The following is a 27,596-nucleotide window of genomic DNA, read 5'->3' as shown; positions in this document are numbered from 1 at the left end:
CGCCGTTTGTTTCTATCAAGAAGGTCCTATTGTCAGAGGATGCCGGGGCATTTGCCGACGGTTGGCCGATGGTTGAGAGACGGAGATCAAAAGTAATACCGCCGACTTTGTCAGGGTTCGGGCCGATATAAGAAGGGATGCTCGTCATCGGTCACGTTCTTTACCTCTTGACACTTTGGAGTTGGTCGTCTTTGTTAAAGCCGAAATGTTCGGAAAGGCAATCACCCTGATCGGCCTTTCGGTCGTATCAGTCGCCAGTGCAACTCAATATGGCTACAACCACGTTCCTACACAAAAGAACACGGACCTCGTTGCCGCCAATTTCAAAGACGTCGACATAGACTTGTACTCTCCGGCTTTTCTTAACCCCGACAAGATCCAAGCCGGGTTCTCAGAGGGCACTCAAGGCGCAACTTCTCAGGATGGCTTTGGTCAGTATTTGGCATACTTATCGGATCTCCTTGGCTAACGATGTGCAGAGGCCTTTGTGGAAGAGATCGCGGCCAAGAATGACTACATGACCTATAACACAGCCAACTTCACTTCCGAAGAGCTCCGACCCTTCCCATACGTCAAGCTCTCAGCCTCTGGAGGTCCCAAGGCTAAGAACAAGGTCCGCGTCTGGATCCAAGGTGCCGTTCACGGCAATGAGCCTGCAGGCGATGAATCTCTCCTCGCTCTCCTGGGCAAGTTTGACGCCGAGCCCAAGTGGGCGTCCAAGATGCTCAAGGATCTCGAGATTGTCGTCTTGCCTCGCTACAACCCTGACGGCGTCTTTTACTTCCAGCGCGAGCTTCCTGCAAACTATGATCCCAACCGTGATCACATCAAGCTCGCTCGCCAGCAGACACGCAACATCAAGAAGCTCTTCAGCGAGTTTGCGCCTCATGTCGTCGTTGATATGCACGAGTACGGGGCTTACGGCAAATTTGGTCGATACATGCAGGCCGCCGATGGACTGTTTTCCGCAGCCAAGAACCTCAACATTAATAAGGACATTCGAGAGTTGTCCGAGAAGCTGTTTGCCAAGAACATTGGCAAGGCTATGGATAAGGCTGGTTTGAGGTGGGAGCCGTATGTCACTGGTGCTACGAGCTCGAATCCTGACTTTGTCCCTACGTAAGTTTGCCCTGACGATTCTGTTGATTATCGTCTGACTCAAGTCACAGATTTGCTGAGGCCGGCTCTGATGCCAAGATTGGTCGCAACGCCATGGGTCTTACTCAGTCCGTCACGTTCCTCATTGAAATGCGAGGTATTGGCATCGCCGAGCAGCAGTTCCAACGACGAACTGCCGCCGGTCTGACTATGGTCGGTGCCATTGTCGAAACTGCTGCCAACAACGCAGACAAGGTTCGAAAGACAGTCGAGGGCGGTATCAAGAAGTTCATCAACTCCAAGGACCCCATCGTGATTACCGACTCGTCCAAGGTCCAGGACCGACTTTTCACAATGATTGATCACACCAACGGCTCTGTTGTCAAGGTTCCCGTCAAGTTTGCTTCCACTACGCCCACCGCCGCTAACCTCACCCGCTCTCGTCCTGAGGCATATCTCATCCCTGTCGCTTGGGCTGATCTCGCTGAGCGCCTACGTGTCTCTGGACTCGAGGTTGAGACGTTGAAGAGTGAATGGAGCGGCACTGTCGAAGCTTTGACCATCACCTCTTCAAAGCTCAGCACCAGCTACTACGAGGGCGTTGTGCTCGCCACGGTTACTGCCGAGGCCAAGGAACGTGAGCTGAAGCTGCCGGCTGGAAGCTTCCTTGTCAGCACGAGGCAGAAGAATGCTGGACTGGCGATCAACGCTTTGGAGCCTGAGAACATCGACTCTTATGCCAGCTTCAACATTATCCCAGTGGAGAAGGGTGATGAGTATCCCATCTTCAGAGTCTTGTCGTAAAGTACCCGGGAGAGGCATAACGAGCCATGAGCAGGTCAATACATGTACATAGATTCATTTAGTATAGATGAATGAATATACACATCACACCAAACAACGAACACCCTAAAGTGGGTTCCATAACTATGTCTGCTGGCGGGGAGTAAGGATACAAGGAATATCACTATGGTACATGAACCATGAGTTGTGATACTTCCATTCGTGATCAGGGCTCGTGAGTTTGATCTGAAAGTTCATGTTAGTTTGTTTCAGCAGAGACATCCACTGGGAGACACTTACATCGTAGTTAGCATAGAGTGTAGCAAACAACTTGTACATTTCAATCTTGGCCATGTGCTTGCCCATACAAACACGCGTACCGTGACCAAACATAAGCTCGGTACACTCATGCATGCGTCGGAAACGTTGGGTGTATTCATCCTCTGTCTCATCGTCTCTTCGCAGCCATCGCTCAGGCCGGAATGTGTCAACATCGTCACCAAAAACACCAGCGTCACGGGTGACAACACATGGGTTGATACCGACCTTGGTGTCAGCAGGGATAAATCGACCATCTGGAAGCTCTAAACCACCCTCGGGTACCTCTCGCTCAAGCATGAGGCCAACAGCAGGGGCAATGCGCATGGACTCTCTCATGACAGCATCGAAGTACGTCAACTGGCTGATCTCCTTCCATTGGGGCACGGGAAGGGATAGGTTGGCAGACTCAATCTCGGCGATCAGCTTCTTGTACACGGCAGGGTCCTTGACAACGTGATACGCCACGGAACGCATGGCACCAGCAGTCGAGTCACCACCAGCAAGTACGTTGAGCATCAGCCAGTTGATGACCTGGTTGTCGTCAACAAAGTCATGTGTATCCTTGAGACCATTGTACTTGTCGATAAACAAGTCCACAGGCTTGCGCTTGGCGGCGCCAGAAGCAACCTGCTGCTGGTACTCAGTGAGGATCTTGACGGTGTACACAAAACCGTTGACTAGAGGACGAGGACCAATACGCCAGACAGGGTTCTTGTCCAACCACTCGTCGAGCCATGGGATCTGGCTGACAGGAGCAAAGTACTTGAGACCTGCAGTGCTCTCAGCGATGATACCACCAACGTCACCTCCCTCTTCCATGAAGCTGTAATGGCGTCCAAAGCTGATATTGGCGGCAGCATCCCAGGCGTAGTAAGCAACCCAGTCATCCATCTTGCAAACATCACCCGTGTTGGCAAAACGCCTATCAAGATGTCCGACAAGTTCACTGAGGGTCTCGTCCATGACAGGCTCGAGATCGAGGATTTTGGTGAGGGTCCAGAAACCTCCGATTGGCTTGGTGTACTTGGCGTGGAAGTTCTTGTCTGCCGTGTTGAAGATGTTTTGGATGCGCTGGCCATTGACGACAACATCATTGGGGCGGTACATGTTGCTCTGTTCCCGTCAACATGTGCTCTACTCTAGCTATACTACCGACATGGGTCCCAATACAGCTGCTTGATAGTGGACACTTGCTTACCTTGCGCCATGGGTTCTTGGTCGTGTAGATGACCCGGATCAAGTCTGGATCACTGATACTGATAGCATTAGGGCCGACACGCACGGCAGGGCCCCATTTCTTGTGCCATCCACGTGTGGTGCTGTCGACATGGCCCTGGGTGGTGAGACCAGCACGGTAAAAATCTGTAAACTTGGCCAGGAAGGGCCCTGGAATGTGTTTGAGGGGTGAAAGGAAGAACTCGTAAAGGACTCGAGCGACAATGAGAGCCACGCCTCCGTAGAGGATGTAAGTAAACGAGATGGTTGAGAGGGCCATGATCTACGCGAAACACTCCATAGAGCGAGCACTAGCCAGGGATACCGCGAGAAAATGCAAGTCAAAAGGAAGGAAAGACAAAAGATAATATTGTGCATTGAAGAAGAGGAAAGAGAAGATTCCAGTAGAGAGGGGGTTTCAAAACAGCCAACTCTTGCATGTTGCCTCCGCGTCTGAGATGTGACAGGCTGCAGCCAACAAGGGACTCTCAATTAGTATCGATTCTCCGCCGCCGCCGCCGCACAGGGCAGGGGATCCATGGCGGCATGGTTCATGATGCTAAGCAGCCTTTTCACTACAGAGGTGTTGTTGATCTGCGGAGAGGGAGAAATCAACGCAGAGGATTGCGCTAGGGGATGTAGGTTCCACATTGCGTCCAGGGGTTGTGAGGTTGGTTTGGGAGGAGGCGGGAGGCCCGTGGGGAATCGAACGTTGAATGGAGTTTGAACACAGAACTAAAGACGAGATTTTCTTTGTTCATACGGGAAGAATGCTACATTAGCGGAGAAGCCAGAGCCCGTTTCTTGTTCAAGATCGCGATCCGCTAAGATCGAGAGATTTACTTTCGGGGAGCCGGAAGTGCGGGCCACACAGACCCCGGCCAATATGTGACCCATCATAAGAACCTCGACATGACCGAGAACTGACTGAGAGAAAGGACCAGGAGTTCTTGAAAAGAGGCTGATTGAATGAAACCTCGCTTCCATCGTTCCTGCAGAGCAATGATAGAAAAGGGGATAAAGAATTGTCGATCTTGCCGTGGGTGAGGCTCGGCGGGAGAGACAATGACTGGGGGAAGTGCCTTGTCGAATGAGATGCGAAAATCTCCGCAGGCTAGGGAACGGGTGCGGTAGCGGCCGCAGCTAGCAAAAGCTATCACCCACCGTCAACGGTCAGTCTCAAAGGAGGAAGCATTGCGCATGGGCATGATCTGATGTGATTCAGGAGATCTTCAAGGCCCAGCATGATGCTCCATGCAGCTGAATGCCACCAAGGAGCCCATGTTATAGATAATTGGTAATTACCCAGGGCTGTGCTCCTGGAAGACGTTGTGGGAAGCTTGGCGGGGAAAAGCAACGTGTTGTTGGTTCAGGACACGCGGCAGGTTTCCAGGACCGTGGTTCGCACATTTCTTTACCCATTGAGACATTCTGTCTGCAGATAGACACTCTTGAGGGCCCCATTGGCTTTCGATTACTTTCGCAAACGATGCTACAGTTCATACCTCGCCAATCTATGTCCTCAACCTCACTGCTACACCAAGCCATCTCCATTCTTCAGCTCGGCTACCCGTCGACGGCACACTGTCCCCCGGTCCTTGTTCGATTACCTTTGGGTCTGCCCGCGTCTCTAGCCTGGCCCTAACGCCCCGAGATCCCTGCAAGTCTTGTTTCCTCGTTACAGTCTCCTCCACACATTCGCCTCATGCTTGAAGATGAGGAAAATCCTTTCACTGGTCATGTTCTCTGACAGTATGAAGCACAGTATTGTCTGGAGTACAGATATCCATGGCTATCCATCCATGAGGCTGCATATCCTGGAACCCCTTGGGTCGCATCCTTCTTTTCTTTTTCTTACGGTTTTTTTTTTCTTTCTTCTCCCAGCTGGACTCGGACGGAAGCTTCTCCGGTTTCGCCTCTTTCTTAATGAACCTATTGTTTCTCTGCGGCATGGATTAGTGCCACTTTGTTCGTTTCGTCAGTAATGTGGCTGGGGGAACAAGACTATTCTTCTCGATGCTCGAATCACTGCAGAATTCAGCTGTCTTTGTCTCTCCTTATTTTTACACTTTTTTGTAACGATTTCTTGACTTTGGGGATATAAGGACAGACGAAAAACACGACCGAACGAGACCATCAGGAGGTGGGGGAAGACAGCTTGAACGATCGACCTGAGACACTGCATCTACAATGGTAGCAGCAGCAGCTGAACCAACAACATCGCCGGAAGGCCTCGCCGATACTCGTGGGCCCATCATCCGCTCCGTCACATGGCTCTCGGTCATTGTTCCCATCATTCTGGTCTCTCTCAGAGCGTACACGCGACTGTTCCTCCGGAAGGTCTTCGGTCTTGATGACTGGGTCATTGTCTTTGCTCTGGTACGAGGCTCTCTCGACACAATCTCAGACTCTTTAAAGGCTGACCCTCGAACCAACAGATCCTCCTCATTTGCTACGGCGCCATCATCGAAGCCGCTGTGCAAAAAGGCCTCGGCCATCACCTCCAATGGGTCCTCACCAACATCCCTCAGAATGCTGTCTCCATCGCTCTCCTCGGTCAAGTCTCGCAGCCCTTCGTCGTCATGTCGTGCGCTATGGGCAAGACGTCTTTCTCCATCAGCTTGATGCGTCTAGCAACGCAACGCACGATTCATCTGTTCCTTTGGTTTGTCGTTGTTTCCATGGTCATTCTGCACATTCTCATCTCCATCATCGTGTTTGTGCGGTGCAAGGATCCGAGGACGACGTGGAACCCGGCTATTGTGAGCGAGTGTTGGCATCCTGATACCTACCTTGGTGTCATGTACTTTATCGGGGGTAAGAAACGTACGCTCTCGCATCTGTTGCCGTGCTGACTTGTCCAAGCATACTCTGCTGCTACCGATTTTGTCCTTGCTCTGCTGCCCTGGGCCATGCTCTGGAACCTCAACATGAAGAAGAAGGAAAAGTTCGGCGTTGCCATTGCTATGAGCCTTGGTGTTTTGTAGGTCTCGCATCGTACCTCAATGCCCTCTATACCCTGCTAACGCGTCTTACAGCGCTGGATCCATCGCCATCATCAAATGCACCAAGCTCAAGGCCAACGCAACAAGTACCGACCCAACCTACGACGTCGGCGAGCTCCTCTTGTGGGCCGGCGCTGAGAACGCCCTCATCATCACCGCCGCTTGCCTTCCCTGCCTACGACCCATGCTACGCGCCATCTTTCCGTCGACGGTCAAGTCGAGCGAGAACTCGCATCCCCTTAAGAACATCTCGAATAACATCATGTTTATCCCAAAGCACAAGGCCGGCCAATGGAGCGCCATTGTCGAGACCGAGGCCCATCCGGACCATACTTCCGATAACCAGAGCGATCGGAGTATTCTCAAGGGACATCGAGGTGCTTTAGAGAGTCAGCATAGAGGCAGCGTGCATGGGCATGGTGGTTCTGATGGCCATCACGGAGTCCATGTCAAAAAGACGCTGGATGTGGACATTTCGTATGACAAGAATTAGACGCCATTCGCCAGTTTCGGGTATCGGGATAGGGGTCTCGGGATAGCCGCAGAGGCTTCTGCATGTACAACGCGGGGCATTTATCAAGGGCGGGCGCATGGGTTTAGATATAAGGCACATTTGGCCTCCAAGGGAATAAGTTAGAAAGGACTTGGGAAAAGACCATATCCTACAAAAGAAACAAAGGATATCATATCTTGCAGAGACAACTGACTGACTTCTCCTCATCCTCGGCACTTGGACCGGTGATAGCCACGAGTCTCCATTCTTGGCTTGCCGCGACTAAACCGAAAAAAGTAGGCCGATGGAGACGACGCTGCCGTGAAACCAACCTGGCGGGTGTTATCATATCTCGTGGTGGCGGTTATCTTGTCATTGGGCGTCTCGTCTCCGTTGGACTTCCATATCGAGAGTTGCACCTGATAGCTGTTCTCATGTATGACAGCGAGGACCGGGAGCCAGATAGCCGCCCCATGGCTTCGCGGGGACGATATTAAGCATCATTGTTTCCCCTCTCAAACTCACAACTTCCGAATCTTTCATTGAGAATATTCTTTAAACTAAGAAGCAAGATGTGGTCCATTAGTCGGCAGCGCGCCACCAACACCATCACGAGATGCGCGCTCCAAACCACCAAGACCACATACCCCCAGAGCCTACGGGCTTCTGTCTCCACCCTCCACGCCAAGATGAACAGCCCTCCACCACGAATTGTCAAGAGCCAGGGTGTCTGGCTCGAAACCCAAGAGGGCCATCGCATCCTAGATGGATCTTCAGGCGCGTCAGTCGTGTCCATCGGCCACAATGATCCTCGCGTCAAGAAGGCCATTGCTGCTCAGCTTGACCGAGTGGCATACTGCTACAACCCATTCTTCACTACCGAGGCTGCTGAAAACATCTCTCGGTTCCTGACAGACTCGACCAATGGCGCCATGTCCAAGGTCTTTATCGTCAGCTCAGGTGAGTATCGTCTCAATCTCCGTCTCTGAAGCTGCAAATTGACGAGATAAAGGCACTGAGGCTGTCGAGGCAGCCCTCAAAATCGCACGCCAGTATTTCACAGAGCTACCCACACCACAGCCCTCAAGGACAAAATTCATCGCACGCAAACAATCTTACCACGGCAACACTCTCGGCTCCTTAGCCGCTGGTGGTCACAAGTCCCGTCGCGGCATCTATGAGCCCATACTATCCACCAGCTTCTCACATGTGTCCCCATGTTACCCTTACCGAGAGATGAAGGAGGGAGAGACAGAGCAGGAATACGTGGCTCGGCTAGCTAAGGAGTTAGATGACGAGTTCCAGCGTGTTGGACCGGATACGGTTTGTGCCTTTATCGCCGAGACGGTGTCTGGAACAGTAAGTGAACTCTCATCACCCGACGTTCCTCACTAACAAAACAGTCACTGGGATGCATGCCCGCAGTACCAGGCTACTTCAAGGCCATGAAGGAAGTCTGTGATCGACATGGCGCCCTTCTCATCCTCGACGAAGTAATGTCCGGTATGGGTCGTGTCGGCACCCTCCACGCCTGGGAACAAGAAGGCGTTGTTCCCGATCTCCAAACCATTGCCAAGGGTCTCGGTGCGGGCTACATGCCTGTCGGCGCTTTGCTTGTTGGGAACAAGGTTGCAGACGCTTTGGAGAAGGGTTCGGGCAGCTTCATGCACAGTCAGACTTATCAAGGCCATCCAGTCGCTTGTGCTGCTGCCTTTGCTGTTCAGTCCGTCGTGAAGGAGGATAATCTGCTCCAAAATTGTCAGGAAATGGGAGAGCTGTTGGGCAAGAGTCTGAAAGAAAGAATTGGCGGACACCAGAATGTTGGAGATGTTCGAGGGCGTGGCCTTTACTGGGGCGTAAGTAAGAACTATCCCGTCAATGGGTGTTTGCTAATATCGTCAACAGTTGGAATTTGTCCGTGACAAGAAGACGAAAGAGTCGTTTCCGGTGAAGGATGGGATCGCCATGAAGGTACACAAGGCTGGTCTGAGCCCCGAGTATGGAGTCTCTCTGATTCCGGCCACTGGAAACGTCGATGGTGTTCAGGGAGATATGGTGGTCATCTCACCTCCATTCACCATCACAAAGGAGGAGATCAAGCTGCTGGTCGACAAGGTAGAAAAGGTTGTCACTTCTGTGCTAGGGGCATAGTATTTCGCATTAATCTATCAAAAATAAACTCAAGAAACGACCGTCTTTGATGCAATCTGACCTTTACTGTCCTGTGTACCAGTCAAATCTACATAATCAGAGCCTGCGTCGGTCCACCTAGCATGCTCGTCCACCGGATCGAAGACTGGGATGCCCAAATCTCCTGAACCTGATCAATAGCCCGGAGAATGTTCCAGCAACCAGTCATGTTATACAGCGATTCAAGTTTCTTGAGGAAGAAATCCCGGTGGGCTAATGTTGAGCTCTCAGCTGCGACGATAAAGTACGGCCAAGCAAGAAGATGTAGGCCGACAATGTCGATATAAGCATCCACCTCCTCGATAGCACGCTTGAATCTTTCAATCATGGGGACTGTTTCTTCGGCTGGGGGGTTGAAGATTGCCCGCTGGACGTAGATATCACACGCCCAGGTTGTCAAGTCTGCCAACTGCAAAATGAGTCCTTCGAGCTCAGGATGAAATTGGAGACACCAGGGTATAAATCCAAGACAAGCCTGCTGCTGTGCTTGGATGAACTGTGCGCCGTTGGTTTCGTTGAAGAGGGACTCTCCAAAGAGACATACTCTATACAAGCATGAGCAACTGGTTTTCCTTCATCTGTGAAGATGGAAACATACCTCAGAATCTGCATCTCGACGAATTTCCTCAGCTCCGAGGCCATGGCATCCAGACCCTGTCCAAGTGCATTGACCACGACCCGGAGAGATCCATACACAAGCTTGAAGTTGGGACTTCCACTGATCATCTCGCGAATATGAAGTAGAAGCAACACAGTAAGCGCCGACTCATCATCTTGGGGCGCACATCGTTGGGATCTAGTAATGAGATCCCGGACAAGGCTGCTATATGCCGTGGGATCCAAGGAGACGGTTGTGCCGTTCTGCAGAGAGAGGTGCTGCTCGACGATAACAACAATCGCTTTCCGCACAAGAGGGTCGATCTCTGCTTGTGGGAGGACGAGATCTCGATATCCGTTGAAGCCTAAATTGATGACGGCAATGAGATTGGCGATGTGATTTGAGACTGGTCGATGAGTTAGTATTCTGCATTCTGTATGGTTTCGGGAGACTTGCAATATTGGAGGGAAAACCGGGTCTTGCCATCGATGTGATCCAGGCCCCCGTCGATTTGAAACAGAGTCTCCCTCTGAACGGCGACTTGAGTAATACTGCTCTCCTCTTGTGTTTCCTCAGTTACTGACTCGTCTTCAGCGAGTTTCTTCTCCTTCTCTTTACTATCGGCAGCAAGAATACAGTGTCAGCGATTGCATCGAATGGGGATCAAAGAAGACCGACGTGGACTTGTTCTTATCTTTCGATGATGAGTCAACGACAGGTACCGTTTTACCGACAAACCTTCCACGGGCAGCGATACCATCGTTGAAGCGATACCGCAGTCCCAAGCCGCTGCAGGTGATCCCTTTAGATGCACACTTGCCGCATGTCGGCTCTTGGCGGTCGCAGTCTATGCGTCGACGAGAACATTGGTAGCATCCTATAGCCGTGTTATCACCGGCAGTATCTTAGAGGGTTATAGGGTGTCACTTACCTCTGACTTTTGGCCTTTTTTTTACCTTGTTTGAACCCTTGGATGAGTTGGGTGTCATGTTGCGAATAGCTTCTTGGGGTTGAATCCAGTTGACAAATTGCACCGGTCCGGCCGGACTAGGCTATTCCGGTCTTGGAGTGACCAATTGAGCGAGGTGGAATGACTAGGGAACGCCGGCGGGTGACTACAGCAGTTTACAGAGTCCGCAACACGCTGGCCAGTCTCTCAACCCATACTCAAGGTGTATCTCGCCGTGATGCTAAGGTTGAAAACAACACGGACCGGATGAACAGCGCCCGGAGAGGTCATTCGGACATGCAAATCCTTGATAAGAAAAGCGGGGTAGGCTACTCCAAATGGAGTCATTTGACCCGATGATTGACTAGTGCACAGTATGAGCCGCCTCGGAGTAGTTGGCCGATGGCTTTCGGGGGCATCTCCGAGGGTTTATCTGTGGAGTTGGATCACTAACAATTTCATGACGTTATAAGAAGAGATATCGCGTGTCTCTGTTTTAGATATTCTTTCCTGATGCCAATTGGTTTCATATTACTGATGGACGAGTGATTGGTGCTAATTGTGAGCCTGTGATTGACTGTAAGGTTGCTCTTAGCAGCAACCAATCCACGTACTAACTACAACTCCAAACAAAAATCTATATAATAAGACAGATATTATAAGCAGTCTTATCAACCGTTTTGAGTTACAGCGGGATATTTACAGAGCTCATGCAGGCCATCAAGGTTGCCAAGCGGGGGAGCTGACGCAAATGTGTGCTGCTCACTCCTACCCTAGATGTTCACAAAAACACCAAGAAGCACAATTTATATTTCTCATTATTACTATTTGAACCAAGATAAATGTTATTACACATATTCAACGGGTGGATACATGAGAAATAAGACTCTAGACACCCGATTTTCCCAAGTTGCCATGATCCAGGGGAGGAGTAACAACTTGGCCAGCTCATGGTGTGATAACCGCCCAGCATAGACAAGGCAACTTGCTTAGAGCTCAAGGTTTCAAGGCCTCTGCTAGACATACCTTTATATCCAAGCTAGTTTGTAGGATTGCCTGCTAGTAAAGTCCTACACTCGTCGAAGTATTTTACCTCAGGGGTATCTTGTTGCTGTGTATATTGTAGCCTCCTAGTCAGCCCTTGACCCGGCCTCAACGCCGTGTATGTGTCTAAATATGTGCTACGTAGGGTCTTTTCATACAGAATGATGTTGAAGCCGGTGATGAGATGCAAAAGACGCTAGTCACGATGTTCCTGCCTTGCATGACTTGGGTAGGTAAGGTAAGCCGTGTTGTTCACTTTATTCACACAATCACCCAAAGAGAATGGTTATATACCTCAACTAAAAACTTAAAACTTCAATTTACATACTAAAATGACTGTCTTACCCGCCTTGAATCTTGTGTTGCCGTAATACGCGTCTCGGTCCCATACATGTACACCCTACTCGGCTTCTTATGATCATGGGTAAACCTGTCTTGGCTCCCAATCACAGTCGTATTAGACTCTGTGTCTCTTTCAGAGCTTTCCTGAAGCTGAACTGTGCTGTCGCCCTTGATTCCGGTGGAGAAGAGAGGCTTGATCCTTACTACCAGTGGCTTGAAGGTCGGGAGACATGCGCAGGTGATGGCAGATGTCAACTCTGCAAGTGACCACGACGCTGCCGTGACGTTCCACCATGTCATGTCAGGTGAAGGTCTCAGCCACTGCATTCTCAGAATTGAAACAGCAATTGTGCTTTCGTCGGTTAGTTATAATCATCCACTAAGCAGAGGCACAACTTACAACAGACCAAGTCCAAAAATACCCGACAGGATAATCTTTTGGGACAGTGGCAGCTGAAGCTTCCAAACGACGGGAAGAGGCAGGATCAGGATTGCGAAATCGCTGACAATGTTGATGACACCGTTGATAAACCACAGCGTAGTCTGGTGGGGTCGGCACCAGCCTTCTACCCTGGGGTCCCAGACGGCCTTGAGGGGGATGCATTGTGTGAAGGCCATGATGCTTTGGGAGAGAGTCCACAAGGCGATGATGATGATGGCCCCGAGGTAGACGTTTCTCATGTTGGATACCGACATGAGACGGTAGTAATGGAGCAGGAAGGTCATCTTGACACAGAATAGAGCCATCATGTAGAACAAGACGGAGACCCAGAAGCACTGGTGGGGTTAGTCCAATTCGTCTTGAACTCGGCGTAGAGGTCTTACTCTTCCGTACAAGATCAAAGTCGCGGGTGTCAAAGTCCAGTCGTGTCTCCCAAGTCCATAGTTGGTCACTATTCAAGTCAGCTATCGCAGCGAGTGAGAGATCAAGGTAACGTACTTGCGATCATTGCACCTCCAGATCCAATGATACAAGCCTGAATGTGTTAGCATGTGGAAATAAGCTGGGATTGTATGAGAAGAAAACTTGCCAGTGTGAGCACTGCAGCGAGATCATCAAGCCCAAACGCCTTAATCAGAGAGCGGCACAAGATCCGCAGCCCTACCATTGTTGTGCTGAGACATAGCAACACCACAGCCACCGCTATCATCACCGGCCCCCTATTCTGGGCGCGAATCTCTGGGTCGTGTGTGTAATGCATTGCGACGATTATGGATGAGGGAGGGTCCAAAGTCTGGGGGCAAGCGACACGGTATCTATATCGACAGATCGGGGATGTGCAAAGTCAAAGTACACAAGCCTGAATCTGCGCAACTCAAAAGTGAGCAGACACTGATGTAAGCGAGAAATGACTGGGTCTGGAGGGTGCTCAACTGGAATGTATTTAGCAGTGATCTTCCTGTCCATACCCCTTTCGCGAATGCAGGAACGGGATAGACTTTGGGGTTCAAGCCACGGCGTCGTCCAGATCAGAGACATGGCGACCGGGGAACGATCAGATTGGACAGCAGAGTTGGAGATGGGCGTTCCTGGCTGGCTCCGGATCGAGCCGTGGTGGTGTGCCACACAGACTGGCGTAGTCTGGATGTCAGCGGGTACCGTTTCCTGAAGTAACAGGGATTTTATCTCCGGACAAGAATGATGATTGTAGTTAAAGTGATGCGGATAGTGCCGTAGCCATGTCTCGACCAGTCTAGGGTCCTTGATCATGAGAGAGGGACAGCCATGATAGAAATGTGACTCTTGGCGATGCATCCATCACGAGCCAACCAAGTCTCCTCGTATCTCGACGTTCGGACCCCTTGGGTATGTCGCACAGGGCGTCTGCATTAGCGCCACACGTCATTTTGACATTTCACGCAAAAAGTTCCTGTTTGTTAGGCACACACAAAATGAGTCAAACCTCAAGTGGATCACCATGCCCATATAATCTCGTTTTCGAACCACGACTCTCAACCAAATAAGCAGTTTGGCGCAGTGGCAGCGCGGTAAGTCATTACAAACTTCAAAACACCAAAACACATCAAGCTAATTCAAAGAAGCCGGGCTCATAACCCGGAGGTCGACGGATCGAAGCCGTCAACTGCTAGAGTTGATATTTTTTTTGGCATTTTTTGCAATTTGTGTTTTTCTTTTTGGTCCTGAGAGTGAAGAGATTGCAATTTGGAGTGTTTTTGCGCCGTGGGTTGGTGCAAGATGCGCGGGTGAAGGTGTCACGATCAGAGGCCGACGTCGGAAATGAGGCACACAGGCAGGCACCAAATAGAGATCAGTATGAGTGCCATGATTAAAAATATTTTGTCTCAGTAATTATGCTCATTGTGGGTTTCATGTTGATTTTATTCTAGTTCTGTTCTGCAGCTAGATCAGCTGTTCTACAGAGCGTAAAACCCCATCTTTCACTCAGACTGGGGTCAAGGAAAGGCACATCAGGCATCATGATCGATCACCAAGGAGCACATCTAAAGAAATACTGTTCCGGATAAAATCTCGAGGTGTGCAGCCTGTCTACGTCAAGGCACAGCACATTTGCCAGTCAGATACAAGACTCAGCAAGACTGGTTCACCTACATCCCTTAAACTCGCGTGCTCTCCGGAGAATCAGCCCCCTTTGGAGATTCCGGTTCAGTATCTTCCTCCCGGTACGCCTGGAGGGTACATTCCTCAATAGGTCTCTCGTGCTTCCACAACAGATCTAGCATCCCCTATCTCCACGCCTTATCCCAGATTCCCCTCTCGCGCCACTTGCACCGTAGTTCATGGCTCGCCATGTCGCTGAGGTGCGACATTTCTTGGTATCGCTTCTTTTTTATCTCTGGCCCCAAGACTTGGTAATATGCTTTGAGTGCTTCTTCTGCATCTTCTGAGGGGTCCTTGGGTGAGAGGTTGAGATCGAGAGGGGTGGGTGCGAGGCTTCTCGTTCACGCTCCTGTCGTTGATCCACCTCGGTACCTTTGAGCTCTTCCGTCTCTGCAGACTTTGTCTCTTCTCGGGGGAGAGAAAAGGCAATGCCGTCGCCCTCATTTCCGCACTTGGGCTCCACCGAAGTAGGGTCCTCGTGCTTCCACTTGGACGGTCCGCTGAATCGAAACTCGTTCCTCCAGATGCCCTGATCTATCCAGCGCTTGATGACTCTCGTGCGGGCGAGCAAATGGTTTCCATCCCTCTTCCCGATGATGCCGTTGAGTCACTGTTCTTCTTCCTCTACCTCGTCCTGGAATTGCTCTTCCGGACGAGAGCGGAGACGCTCGGCCTCCAGCTTCTTGATCTTCTCCTGGCGCTGCCTCTCCCGCCTCTTCGTTCTCTCCTGGCGCAACTTCTCCCGCCAATTAGAGGTCAGGTCATCGCCGATTGCCCAGTCTTTTACACAGAATGCCAGGTATTCTTCGACCTCCACAAATCGCGGGTTTTTTGGTTCCTAGAAGCAGACATGGTGAGTTTTATTAAGATCTGCGAATCTTGTTGCGTGCTATGGTAGTGATTGTGTCATTGTTGGCTGTTGAGTGAATTGAGTCCATCACAGCGGTAGCAAGGGCTCTTATAGGGAAACCACTAGCAGATAATTCTTTAGCAAAGAATTTTGAGAGCTGTGGCTCATCTGCTCTGTTTCACTTAACCTTTGTTCTTTGTCTCTTAGGTGACGACATGTTAGTCAGTTCATCAGGCTATAAAAAGCAGCTCGTCTTTCATGAGCAATACCAAGGTTCCAAATTCGTCACATTCACCTCAAAGAGATCAACTGTTCTTTGTGCCGATTGCTTGAATCACACTGAATAGGATTGATCGTTGCTTTCCATCACAAATTGCTTCACTCCCTATTCACTACTCTCCTCATTCACCTTACGACACAACACATATGATCCCCGCCATGAGAATACCTCTGGTGCCCTCTCCTTTGAACGTGACCACCAAATTACGAAAGGTGAATACTATCATCGCTCGCACAGGAACTACCTCTCTGGAACCCGTTTTAGCTATGTGGTCAAAAGGCCAAGATGACTCAGTCTTTGCGCTGATTTACACGCTCCTTCATTACGTTGAGGCGCTCTGCACGCTCTTAGAGGACTCCAGTGATTACTCCGTATATCTCTAGCTACAAGATGTGATTTCCATCTGGTTTGACTACTTAAGGCCACACTTCACTTCAACCCCAACCAATACACATCTCTACCACGCCTCATCCGCTTTCACACTTGAGACTTCTTCGTCCTAAATCTACCTCCAGTGCTCTACCGAATCATCTCCCGCCGCACTGACTGCTGCCATGCCTCACAAACACAAAGCCCGGATTCCGACACTAATCAAACCCAGGGTCAAGCAGCCCAAGATCAACTACGAGATCATCCACCCGAGCATCGGATCCGGTGCATTTGGAAAGGTGTACAAGGCTCGAAACTTGGACACTGGCGCCATGATGGCTGTCAAGGTCGCCAGTATTGTGGACGACGGGCGCGAGATCAAGATGCTGAGGAACGAAGTCGAGATTCTTGCTCGATCCAATCATCGCCATATCGTCGAGCTCATCACGTCCGAGGGCTGGCGTGGCCATGAGATCAAGATCTTCATGAGCTTGAAGGATGGCTCTCTGGCATCACTGGCACTGGCAACTTCGAACTCCAAGTTGCAGGACATCGCCGAAACCGCCTTGCATCACATGCTGCAAGCTCTCGACTATCTCGCCTCGGAAGATATCCTGCACCGAGATGTAAAGCCAGACAACATTCTCTACTCTATGGTCGGGGGAAACCCTCGCTTTGAGCTTGGAGACTTTGGCTTGGCCGTCGAAGCCCGTCACTACGAAGACCATGCCGGCACCTTTGCTTACATGGCCCCCGATGTCCTCCTCCGTGGAGCCCCTCAGACAGCCAAATCCGACGTCTGGTCCCTCTACGCCACCATGCTCTGGGTTCTGGATGGCCGAGGTTTCCGTGAAAAGTGCCTCCGACTGAGGGACGATGGCAGGCCCGAACAACTCTTTCGCGACATTGTGGATATGACTCGGTCTGTCCCTAAAGAGCTCAAGCACATCGAGGAGATGGCGGCATTCAACGCCAATTGCAGAGCTTCAGCGGGAGAGATGCTAGACAAGCTCTTTCGCGGGCTAGGGAACAGAAAGCCGAATGCGAACCCTCCCCGCCAGGAGAGGGGTATGCGCGAGAGAGGTGCTGGACGGCGGGAGATGGAACGACCCAGGGAGAGGTATCCAGGATCATGAGCGTTCAATGTCGATGACCTTGTGCGGGCTTTTGACATCAATCTTGCGAAGCAACAACGCGGATTCGACCGGATCGAAAAGGCCATTGTCCGGATGGGTCGCGCGGCCGAACGCCTTGAAGACTCTGAAGAATGCAGATGCAGACGCTGCCATGGTGATAAACGGCATGGAGGGGGTAGGTGTCGGTGATATACAGGAATTTTTGAGGCCGTTGGACATGGAAGACACTAATGTTGGTGGTTGGTCGTATCTCTATGGCCCAGTGTGTTGGGATTGATATTCGTTAATTAAGCGGGATGTGGCAGCATATCGGTAACGAGTTTGTCTCTAGCTAGGGGGATTTAATCAATAAACCCACTAAGTAATCCTAATGAACAAAACGTAGTAACCTTGAATGTGCCACATGTCACACGATGCTCACGGGATGGTGATGATGATGAGGGTGGAGGCGGAACGGTATTTTTGCCAACTAGAAGGAGGCTGAAAGCATGGGACCTAAGCCTTCCGAGAGTTGTTCGTATCACCTTTTTTTAGGGAGAAATATGTTTCTCATAAGTAGTATTATGGCAATCTCTTACTCTCTGTTACTTCTAGCGAGTGTTCAGGTCAAGTTGATCATGGATGGTTCATATTGGCGTTTTCTATGACGTCTCAGAAGGCATCGACCATAATAACAAATAACACAGTTATAATAATATGGCTGTATTAGAGCCCAGTGCCTTGAAGCTTCTGAATGTCTTGTGTTTTCCTCACCAAGTGTCTCGGAAGTGTGACGCAGAATGCTGCACATAGATTCGATCCAAATTTGCCTGTCCACGAGGTTCACCGTTCAAGCCACACCAAACTCTCAACATGTCGATTCGGCCGAGACTCAGGAGTTGTTATTCTTATCATTCATGTGGCTGCAGTTGACAAGGCCAAATCTGAAGTTAAACATTCGACGTGCATCAACTTTGTTCGACATGACAACTTGGCCTTTAAAAGCCGGTCACCCACGCCTTTTTCCTCTGCCAACGTCCTTGGCCTATGACCGTTTGTGAATCCTTCCTCTTGTCACTTTGCCTTGTCCCTTAGTTACTTAAACCACTTCTAAGTCTCTCTCGCCTGTCAAACCTCTTGACTTGTTTCCGCTCCCTGCTCACTTTCACGTACTGACTGAACCACCTCACATCGTCCTTCTTCTCTACTTCTTCTTGTCTCTCCTCATCTCCTCTTACCTCCCTCGTCCTTCCATCCAATCAGCTCACAGTCATGGAGTCTTCTAACTCTAACCTACCTTCCTACGAGGAAGCCACCGGTGGCCAGGAACGCCCTCGCATCATCGCACACAATCGTCACTGCCCTGAGCAATCAAATGAGGAGTACCTCATGAGCAATCCCCATCTCCAACCCTCGTACCTCCCGATAAGAGAATGGACGCACGATATGGCCGGCACCACCACGGCTGAAACCCCATGGTGGCTGGACAACGACCAAAGGCAGAACGATGTCATCCCTTGGCAAGTCTTTCAAGAGACTTCAAGTACGTCCGCGGCTTCCACTGAAGAAAACGTGGTTCAATGGTTGCGTCGTCTGTGTATAGAAATTTTGGTGCCTTCTTCATTTGCATCGAGCGGGATACCGTTGAGACCAGGCGACATTGAATACACTCTCAACGCTGAGCAGAACTGGACGCACAACTGGGGATGGGAGGTTGAACTCTACGCATATGCGTACCCCGAGCACATTCGATGCTCCGATTGGTCCGTGACGATGCGTATCTACCTCCACGACCTACCACTTCAGCTCCGTATGGGTGGGATTCATTGGCGAGATGTTGTCGTGTCGGATTATGACTTCCACATGGAGCTTGACTCGTACCCAGAGCGCGGCTGGGACTGGAAGTTGACGTCAACTTGTGCAGCTACAAGTGACACGGGCCGGTCACGGAGGAATTGGGAAGCTAGGACTATGTCCTCGCGAAGGGTTCTGCCATCCACTCCCGAGTTTTGGAGTTATCTCTCGGAGGATGCGATCTTTAGGTGAGTGCCCATGTCCATGAGCATAAGACATTACTAACTGGAAGTGCAGTGGAACGATCAAGCAGAGGACTGGACGTGACAAGTACAAGATGGTCAAGTGGTATTCCCATTCGACAGCATATGCCAATGACCTCACGGAGCAGACAGTTGGTCCTTGGCAAGATGGTCTCGCCGGGGCGTTTGCCGAGTTTATACGCCCACTCGTTCCCCGGGGTCCATCCCGCATGCCTAGCACACCGGGGAAACGCACAACAGACCCTGTTGTAACAGTCTACTGATGTCGACGGAGCGGGATCAAGCTCTGGGCCGAGTCAACGTTGAGCAGCTGCTTCCCGAGCAAGTGTTCAGCCTCTCCCAGCCAAGCGAACAGATAATTCGTCCAATGACTTCCCCACAGCCGTTTCCGCCAAGAGTCTATTGCCGTTGCAGTCTGGGCGACCTCTACATCAGTGGCTGAAGTGTCATGGTGTCTCATTGGTTGGCCGTTTCGAATGCGAAATACGGGCAACGCCCAGCGTCGCAGGCCCAGGCACCCATATTCCCAGGACGATCGCGAAATACGGCACCAAATTTCCCTCTTCGGCTTTCGCTATTTAAGAATCAAGTCCCGGCCGATTGTCCCATATGGAAGTTCATTAACCCAGAACAAGTTCACCATGGCGACCACTACCCAGTCGAAATTCCACACCATGTTCCACGATGATCCGTCCTACCATGACAACAAAATCGATCTCTTCGCCCCAAGTCAATTGCAAGACAATGGGTTAACAGCATTTGAGGGCATCTCGCCCTCCAACATCGTCCCTTTGAGAAAGCTCAAGCAATGGCCCCGAGCCGTCCTTTGTCCAGCCTGTCGAGAACTCTCCATCACACGAGTTGAGCGCAAGATTTGCAGCGGCACACAGTAAGTGCACCCCATTTTCTCTCCTTAAATATTTACTGACTTTTATTAAGTGTAATGGCTGCTTTTATGTTTATGTGCACTGTTGTTGGGGGCCCTGTTGTGTACATGTCCAAGGCGTTCAAGAATGTCGAGCATTATTGCTGTCGATGCAATCGGAGGCTAGCGACTTTTCATTTTAACACGGGAACTGAGATTCATGTGTACTAGGTATTCAATTAGTTAGCAGATGTGTGACCACCAAAGCACTCTGACTTTTCATTCCTATTTGCAGTGCCACTCGTGTATAGCCGTGCTCCCTTGATCGGGCCTACTCCTCCGTGGCTCTTCTAGCTTCACACACCCGATGCATCGTGATGAGCTTTTGGCATAGCTAGAATCATCGGAATAAAGAATTTTCATACGGTACAGAATGGGTGGACGCCTTCAAACGCCACATGCGAGCAAAAAGATCAGCTGAGTCCTCGGATAGCATACAGTAACGATCGAAATCGGTTGTCCGTTGTCAAACTCTCTTCCTCTTGGCGCACGGACATTTCTGACCAGGGCGTGTGCATTACACAGTGTCGATTACACGTTGACACCGTACTGCTATACCTCGATGACAGCTTACGGAGGGGCGCCTTTCGGCAGGAACAGGACGTTCCGTAATCAGCCCTTTCATTACCTTATTATGACTCCAAAGCGTCTACTTCTAGACATAATTAAATTGCTTGAGTTTGATGTCATGAAATCATTAGTATAGTAATTTTTTTTTAAAAAAAATTTTTATAATAATTCTAGATAAAAGCTCTAGCACCCTTTCCATTCCTTCCTATTTGTCTATGGATCAATCATGCCATTCATCTTAACCCGGGTTGCGGATGTCGCTGACCACAAGACGGGAGGATAGACTCAAAAACTCTTTGTGACGCGGCCACTTCTGCCTGCGTCACAAAGGAACCATCATGTTCCCCCTACCGCCAGTCTTCTGGTCAGCGAGACCGAAAACTCACTCTCTCCATCACCATCAACAATGTCGTTATGGCTCTAAACCTCGCCGCTTCTCAACACGCACTGATTCATGATATGATACTCGCTGGATATAAGAACGCTGAAATAGCCCGCACCGCCAACTGCAGGGCAAGCTCCGTCAGGCGAATACGAACGAACATAGAATGCTATGGGTCGACCAAGGCCCCCGCGAACGGTGTTGGCCGTCGTCGGACCTTGAGTCCTCCTATGCTAAGTGCTTTGCTTGACTAACTCGCAGTGAAGCCTAATATGTACCGCGATGGGATGGTGGATTTTCTTGAGAAAGAGTTCGAGACTAGTGTCACCGCATCCAGCATTAGCCGGTCGCTGAAGTCAGCGCGGTGGTCTAGGAAGACTGCATGACGTGTAGCAATGGGGCGGAACGCTGACCTTCGAGACTATTACCTCTATAAGCTATCCTTCTTTAAGTCATATTAACTCGTCTACATTGACGAGTCTGGATGCGATAGACGCGTTGGCAGGAGACGCTGCGGATGGGCCCCAAAAGGTGTTACACCGGTGCAAATGGATCGGTTCCATCGCGACCAAAGGTACCAGATACTCCCAGCGTATACTCAAAAGGGCATTCTATACTACCAGATCTTCCCTGGAAGCACAGATAGCGTAGTATTTAAAGAGTTTATCAAGCAGCTGCTATACCACTGCGGCAAGTGGCCAGAGCCGAACTCGGTCCTCGTGATAGACAATGCATCTTTCCATAGGTTACCCGTGATCGAGTAGATATATGAGGAAGTAGGCGTTAAGATCCTATATTTGTCGCCTTACTCGCCCGACTTCAACCCGATCGAGGAGTTCTTTGCCGAGTTGAAAGCCTTTATTAGGCGCCACTGGCATGAGAACGAAAATTTTATCTCGATAGACTTTTAGTCTTATCTAGAGTGGTGTGTGGATAGGGTTAGTGCACGGGAATAGAGCGCGGAAGGTCATTTTCGTCACGCTAGAGTGGAGATTGAGGAACCGCCAGAATAAAGGCATTAGGACAGAGCGGCTAAACTATGAAGCGATAAAATGTTGAAGCATTGGATAGAAACATGATTATTTATTCCGACTCTAGCGCCTTCTCCTCTCGAAACCAAATCTCAACGTCGTTCACCCACCGCCGAGCGATGCCTACTTTGACCCCCTTTTCGATAAAGAAGTCGGCATCTTGGTCCATGCGAAACTATTCCAGATCAAGTCCTTCCTCCAACGCCAAGCGGCAAGCTTTCTGAAACTCCTGCTTCTAGATATTATTACTGACCTTAGAGCAGTGCCAAGTGCAGTACTCGGTCACGTTGACATCACGCATCCCAGTTAAGCCAAGGTATGATGGAGCCTGTGACGCTGTGTCGGCCGGCTCAGACGTTGGCCTTGCGTCGCAGCTGTCGGATCGACGACTAGAGTGAGGAGGCATCACATTCGTAATGTTGATAGGCCGGGAGTCGGCACTCGAAGAGGTCCTATGCTTCCTTTTGCGGCTAATATCCTGGGCCTCCTCGGCATACAGCAAGTCGCGCACATCGGGCGGCACATCATCGTGCGATTGTAGCACGTTACCCAATTGGATATACTTGATGAGCAGCCTCAGGTGGTGAGTCTTGAGCTTATAGTGTTTCTTACTGACAGTGTCAACCCAGCAGTGTGGGCCGATGCCACAAGGAAATCCCATGCACCGGAACAGATCATAGACCCGTCTCTAAACTGCTGGCTGAGCAGACACGGCCTCTTCTTCTTCGATCTCAACGGCCCTCTCGGCAAGTTGGGAAGCAGTGCGCCTCTGACGCCTCTACCACGGGTGGGAATGCCACTTATCTGGTGCGTCTCGACGTAGTTGAAGGAAATGGTGACCCTTAGTCTCTTTCCGATGAGCAGCAAGCGACTCCACGTTTTCAGCTATCTCTCTATAACCCTCCAGTCAATATTCAGGCCATTAAACCGCTTAGTGGGGTCTCTTTCGCCTCGGTCATTGACATAAACGACGATGTCTATATCGTTGATGCTGAAAGATCTATTCGACGGCAGCTTTTTATCTACCAGTTTCTCTAGTTTAGACCGGAGAAATGTGCTCCAGTAAGGGCCAGGAGCAAGCACGAGGTTCGGCTCGGTATCTTTACTAATGCTTCTATTGTTTAGGGTTAACTTCCACTCGATGGAGTAATAGACGCAGGTAGGCGGTTGTTCGTCGTAGGGAAGTTCCTCGTCCCAGTCGGCAAGCTGCAGCAATGGTAGGTTAGTGCGATCCCTTCGGGCTTGGTCGAGGGGGCTCGTGTCACGTCGTGCTAGTGGCTGTGAGACCACAACGGGGCTGTCGTCTCGATCTTCTGATGTCCAACCGAAAACATCGCTATCGTCGTCGCTCATCGTGCTTCAGTTTCTGTAGATGATGGATTGAAATGTGGGAGTAAAATGTCCTTTCAACGGAGGCAGTGACGTGGCCCCTTTCAAAGAGAATAATCAAAGAGACGAACCCCACTCGCCCTGGCTGAGTTGGTGGGTTTCTTTGATCAAAGGAAGCTCCATTCATCGTAAGCATCATGTCGAGCCTCACGGGCATCCAAGGCATCCAAGGCATCCAAGAGAAGAGTGCAATACTCAACCGACCACCAGATTGATAGACGCCATACTTATCCTCATGATTTCCCATTTTATTCACTGCCGAACCAAGCTATAACAGGGTCCTTCACGTGCTAAATACGCGCCGCTGCGAATCAAATTATCCACTTTGATCAGTCTTGTGATTGTGAAAATGACCGACTTCATTCCGCCTGCCCCAGCCTGGGTTTTAGATCTTCCGTAGGCAAGAATCAAGACCTCAATTGGTGATGCGGTCCACAAGGTCGGCCTTGGCGGGGTCCATCCCGGGGATGATTGGCTGCGAAGCTGGTGGTGGTTAGGCAGCATTGGAGTCACGAGACGGGGAAACAGGGTCGAGACTAATCGCCATCGTCTCCCCGCGATCTCCTTTGTCCTGCAACCCACCATCGCTGGTGATGGCCGACATTCGGTAAGAGCATCCTTCCTTCGGCACCTTCTCAGAAGCCAGCGAATGAAGCATAATTCTCGCAGGCTTTCATTCCATGTCGCAGTTTATCCCTCCCGACACCCACGTATTCAAGCGCCGATCGACACCCCTTCGTCTTGCTTTCTCAGGCTAGTGGTCTTGTGTCGGGGCACTATGCCGGATTTGACAGCTGCCGTCCCGAACCGTGCCGGCCACTTCGACTTCCACTAGCTTCTTGTCAAAGCCGCTCGTCCACCATGGCATCCCAGCCGGCCCGCCCGAACAGCCGTCGCGGCTTCGAGACAGCCATCATCTGCGCCCTACCCCTCGAGGCCGATGCCGTCGAAGCTCTCTTCGATCGCCACTGGGACGATGACGGCCCGCCTTTCGATAAAGCGCCAGGCGACCCTAATGTCTACTCCACAGGTGTGATCGGTCGACATAACGTTGTCCTCGCATATATGCCAGGTATGGGTAAAGCGAACGCGGCTGCAGTGGCTTCAAACTGCCGAGCGAGTTTTCCGAGCATCAGGCTTGCCCTCGTCGTGGGCGTCTGCGGGGTTGTTCCTTTCGGCCCCGACAAGGAGGAGATCGTACTCGGCGACGTCATCATTAGTGATGGTATTATCCAGTATGACTTTGGACGGCAATTGCCAGGCCGTTTTATCCGCAAAGACACGCTCGCGGATGCTTTAGGGCGACCGAGCCAGGAAATACGATCAGCTTTGGCAAAGTTGAAAACACTTCGGGGCCGCCAACAGTTGGGCAGCAAGGTGGCGGGCTATCTTGATGTCCTTCGTCAAGAACCTGAGCTTCGAGCCGAGTATCCTGGCTCTGCAAACGATAAGCTCTTCGAAGCGTCGTACTCTCATGCGGAAGACCAGCAATCATGCGAACAACTCGGTTGCGATGGCGAGCTTATGCCGCGAAGCCGTCTCAAGGCTATCGGGGCTCATCCTACCCCCACTATCCATTCCGGTTTGATGGCGTCAGGAGACTCGGTCATGAAATCTGGCGAAGACCGCGACAGAATTGCAGCTGAGGATGGTATTATTGCCTTCGAGATGGAGGGCGCTGGCGTTTGGGATAGTTTCCCATGCATCGTGATCAAAGGTGCTTGTGACTACGCCGACAGTCATAAAAGCAAGGTCTGGCAGCGTTACGCTGCGGCCACAGCAGCAGCTTGTATGAAGGCGTTCCTAAGCCACTGGGTGCCCTCCATCCCCGCAGGCGGAGAGGTGGAGGACTCCGGCACAACTGGGCGTTAGTATGGGAGCAAATCTAAGAATACGGCTTGAACTAATTCTTGAAAAGGCCACAGAATCCATGATATTCCTTTTCCCAAGAATAAAGATTTTGTCGGTCGCGAAGATACTATCGCTACTCTGAAGCGCATGCTTTTCACAGAAATCAGCGATCAGCAAGTCGCTCTTGTTGGGTTAGGTGGCATGGGCAAAACGCAGATAGCCCTGCATCTGGCTCATTGGGTGAAGGATAACGAGCGAGACCATTCCGTCTTCTGGATTCCTGCTCTGAGTATGGCCAGCTTCAAGCAAGCATGCGGGAAGCTTATAAAGAAGCTTGGGATACAATGTGATGAACAGGAAGACGCCAAGGAGGCGGTGCGACAGTATCTTGGCTCAGAGGATGCAGGGAGTTGGTTTATGGTCGTCGACAACGCCGATGATATGGCGATCTTGGACGGTTCCGCAGAGACAGATGGACTTCTCGATTTTCTCCCCCAAAGCGAGGCCGGACGCATTCTCTTCACAACACGATCCCAGAAAGTGGCCGTTACTGCTGCAAGGAATGCAGTCGTGAGATTATCAGAGATGAGCACGGAAGAGGCGTCAACCTTCCTACAGCGGTCTCTGATACAAAGTGATCAGGTTCTGGACGAAGAGGTGCTGACAGAACTTCTGGAACAGCTCACCCATCTTCCGTTGGCGATTGCGCAGGCAGCGGCGTACATGAACATGAACCAGGTCGCCGTCTGGGATTATCTTCAGCTATTCAGAAACACAGATCAGCCTACGATCAAGTTACTCAATAGCAGATTTCACGATAAAACCCATTACCACCGCTCACAAGGCGCCGCTGCTACGACATAGATCATATCTTTCAAACAGATTCGCCAATCAGCTGCGCACGCTGCCTACCTGCTTTCCTTCATGGCTTTTATTGAGCCGAAAGCGATTCCTCGGTCCCTACTCCCCAAACAAGAGACGGAACAAGAGATAACAGAAGCGATCGGTACGCTCCTTGGGTATGGCTTCTTAAGCCAACGAGGAAATGAGCCGTTATTCGACATGCATAGCCTGGTCCACTCCGTAACACTGGCATGGACCAAGGATCAGAATGGTGCAGATAGAACTCGAGAAGAGGTACTGGCGCATCTCACGAATGTATTTCCTACTGATGACTGGAAGAATCGCGAGCTATGGCGACAGTACCTGCCTCACGCATTCAAAGCGCTGAAAATAGGCAGGAGGGTTTGCGATGAGAGCTGCCAGCTGGAATATTGGGCCGGCCGATGTCTGCTGACAGATGGCCGCATACCAGAAGCAGTGGAACTGCTAGAGCATGTGGTTGCGATCCAGGAGACGACATTAGCGGAGAATCACCCTTCACGACTGGCATCACAGCACGCCCTCGCAGGAGCATATGAAGCCAACGGCCAGATCGAGGAAGCAGTGGAACTACTAAAGCATGTGGTTGAGATCAGGGAGACGACATTAGCGGAGAATCACCCTTCACGACTGGCATCACAGCATGAACTCGCAGGAGCATATGAAGCCAACGGACAGATCGAGGAGGCGGTGGAACTACTAAAGCATGTAGTTGAGATGAAGAAGGAAACGATGGCGGAAAACCATCCCAGTCGGGTGGTGTCAGAGGAATTACTGCAGTATTTCTACGAAACTCTAGATAGCCCAACTAACTCGAGGGCTTGACGGTCCAATGAGGGTATGCAATTCTTTCTCATCGCCCATTCGGCATTCATCTGTAGAGGTAGTTACAGTAATACCCACCGTAACGCGCAGGTCAGTGTCGTCATGCTGTTTAGTATAGCCTTGATTTAGACGGTCGTCAGCATCGGAAAAGGCCCCCGCCGAGATGACATGCGGTAGATTACGGCCTCGCCTTTACGGGTGCACGTCGGCTGATTACGGCTTTGTCATCGAGATACAATGGCCACAGTGTTGGGGGTCTCATACATGTACGGGTAGCCGTACAAATAAGATCACGTGATTATCACACGGCTAGGCGTATAAATAAGATCTGTTATGTAAGAGGGTTATGTGGCTATATTGCAACGGGGCCATATACCGCCTTTTTGCCCTCTTATAAGACGATTCATAGCTTCTATAGAATTAATTCCAGTTACCTCACCTTATCCCTGCT

The 27,596-nt window shown here is 50.7% G+C and overlaps 10 protein-coding genes and 1 non-coding gene across 11 annotated transcripts; 7 read left to right on the top strand and 4 right to left on the bottom strand.

Moving 5' to 3' along the window:
• Positions 1 to 205: 205 nt before the first annotated feature.
• On the top strand, positions 206 to 1,902 carry LRP88_13030 (M14 family metallopeptidase; the record flags this gene model as incomplete). The annotated part of the gene is made up of 4 exons (XM_083249413.1): positions 206 to 283; positions 342 to 431; positions 482 to 1,119; positions 1,170 to 1,902. The coding sequence occupies 4 exons, from the start codon at positions 206 to 208 to the stop codon at positions 1,900 to 1,902; spliced, it is 1,539 nt and encodes a 512-aa protein (XP_083093747.1).
• Positions 1,903 to 2,025: 123 nt separating this feature from the next.
• On the bottom strand, positions 2,026 to 3,697 carry LRP88_13029 (cytochrome P450; the record flags this gene model as incomplete). The annotated part of the gene is made up of 3 exons (XM_083249412.1): positions 2,026 to 2,127; positions 2,182 to 3,315; positions 3,401 to 3,697. The coding sequence occupies 3 exons, from the start codon at positions 3,695 to 3,697 to the stop codon at positions 2,026 to 2,028; spliced, it is 1,533 nt and encodes a 510-aa protein (XP_083093746.1).
• Positions 3,698 to 5,607: 1,910 nt separating this feature from the next.
• On the top strand, positions 5,608 to 6,915 carry LRP88_13028 (uncharacterized protein; the record flags this gene model as incomplete). Its single annotated transcript, XM_083249411.1, has 4 exons — positions 5,608 to 5,796; positions 5,856 to 6,234; positions 6,283 to 6,400; positions 6,456 to 6,915. 4 exons carry the CDS (start codon positions 5,608 to 5,610, stop codon positions 6,913 to 6,915), a joined length of 1,146 nt encoding a protein of 381 aa, XP_083093745.1.
• Positions 6,916 to 7,604: 689 nt separating this feature from the next.
• LRP88_13027 (uncharacterized protein) lies at positions 7,605 to 9,066 on the top strand (the record flags this gene model as incomplete). The annotated part of the gene is made up of 4 exons (XM_083249410.1): positions 7,605 to 7,875; positions 7,928 to 8,238; positions 8,319 to 8,771; positions 8,821 to 9,066. 4 exons carry the CDS (start codon positions 7,605 to 7,607, stop codon positions 9,064 to 9,066), a joined length of 1,281 nt encoding a protein of 426 aa, XP_083093744.1.
• A 363-nt stretch (positions 9,067 to 9,429) lies between these two features.
• On the bottom strand, positions 9,430 to 10,692 carry LRP88_13026 (Zn(II)2Cys6 transcription factor domain-containing protein; the record flags this gene model as incomplete). The annotated part of the gene is made up of 5 exons (XM_083249409.1): positions 9,430 to 9,438; positions 9,700 to 10,109; positions 10,160 to 10,320; positions 10,382 to 10,580; positions 10,635 to 10,692. 5 exons carry the CDS (start codon positions 10,690 to 10,692, stop codon positions 9,430 to 9,432), a joined length of 837 nt encoding a protein of 278 aa, XP_083093743.1.
• A 1,742-nt stretch (positions 10,693 to 12,434) lies between these two features.
• LRP88_13025 (uncharacterized protein) lies at positions 12,435 to 13,240 on the bottom strand (the record flags this gene model as incomplete). Its single annotated transcript, XM_083249408.1, has 4 exons — positions 12,435 to 12,815; positions 12,864 to 12,931; positions 12,979 to 13,015; positions 13,193 to 13,240. The coding sequence occupies 4 exons, from the start codon at positions 13,238 to 13,240 to the stop codon at positions 12,435 to 12,437; spliced, it is 534 nt and encodes a 177-aa protein (XP_083093742.1).
• A 762-nt stretch (positions 13,241 to 14,002) lies between these two features.
• Positions 14,003 to 14,128, top strand: LRP88_13024. The gene has a single exon. It is a non-coding gene; the product is annotated as a tRNA-Met (tRNA).
• A 720-nt stretch (positions 14,129 to 14,848) lies between these two features.
• Positions 14,849 to 15,355, bottom strand: LRP88_13023 (uncharacterized protein; the record flags this gene model as incomplete). The annotated part of the gene is made up of 2 exons (XM_083249407.1): positions 14,849 to 15,173; positions 15,231 to 15,355. 2 exons carry the CDS (start codon positions 15,353 to 15,355, stop codon positions 14,849 to 14,851), a joined length of 450 nt encoding a protein of 149 aa, XP_083093741.1.
• Positions 15,356 to 16,303: 948 nt separating this feature from the next.
• On the top strand, positions 16,304 to 17,254 carry LRP88_13022 (protein kinase family protein; the record flags this gene model as incomplete). Its single annotated transcript, XM_083249406.1, has 1 exon — positions 16,304 to 17,254. One exon carries the CDS (start codon positions 16,304 to 16,306, stop codon positions 17,252 to 17,254), a length of 951 nt encoding a protein of 316 aa, XP_083093740.1.
• Positions 17,255 to 18,505: 1,251 nt separating this feature from the next.
• On the top strand, positions 18,506 to 19,553 carry LRP88_13021 (uncharacterized protein; the record flags this gene model as incomplete). The annotated part of the gene is made up of 3 exons (XM_083249405.1): positions 18,506 to 18,776; positions 18,888 to 19,275; positions 19,325 to 19,553. The coding sequence occupies 3 exons, from the start codon at positions 18,506 to 18,508 to the stop codon at positions 19,551 to 19,553; spliced, it is 888 nt and encodes a 295-aa protein (XP_083093739.1).
• Positions 19,554 to 24,448: 4,895 nt separating this feature from the next.
• On the top strand, positions 24,449 to 26,302 carry LRP88_13020 (uncharacterized protein; the record flags this gene model as incomplete). The annotated part of the gene is made up of 2 exons (XM_083249404.1): positions 24,449 to 25,454; positions 25,506 to 26,302. The coding sequence occupies 2 exons, from the start codon at positions 24,449 to 24,451 to the stop codon at positions 26,300 to 26,302; spliced, it is 1,803 nt and encodes a 600-aa protein (XP_083093738.1).
• Positions 26,303 to 27,596: the final 1,294 nt, after the last annotated feature.

Source organism: Fusarium phalaenopsidis (assembly GCF_050370095.1).
Source record: "Fusarium phalaenopsidis strain FUZ10S chromosome Unknown contig_32332, whole genome shotgun sequence".
NCBI classification, from domain to species: domain Eukaryota; kingdom Fungi; phylum Ascomycota; class Sordariomycetes; order Hypocreales; family Nectriaceae; genus Fusarium; species Fusarium phalaenopsidis.
The sequence above is the reverse complement of the archived record's forward strand: the minus strand, read 5'-3'. Positions and strand labels throughout refer to the sequence as shown.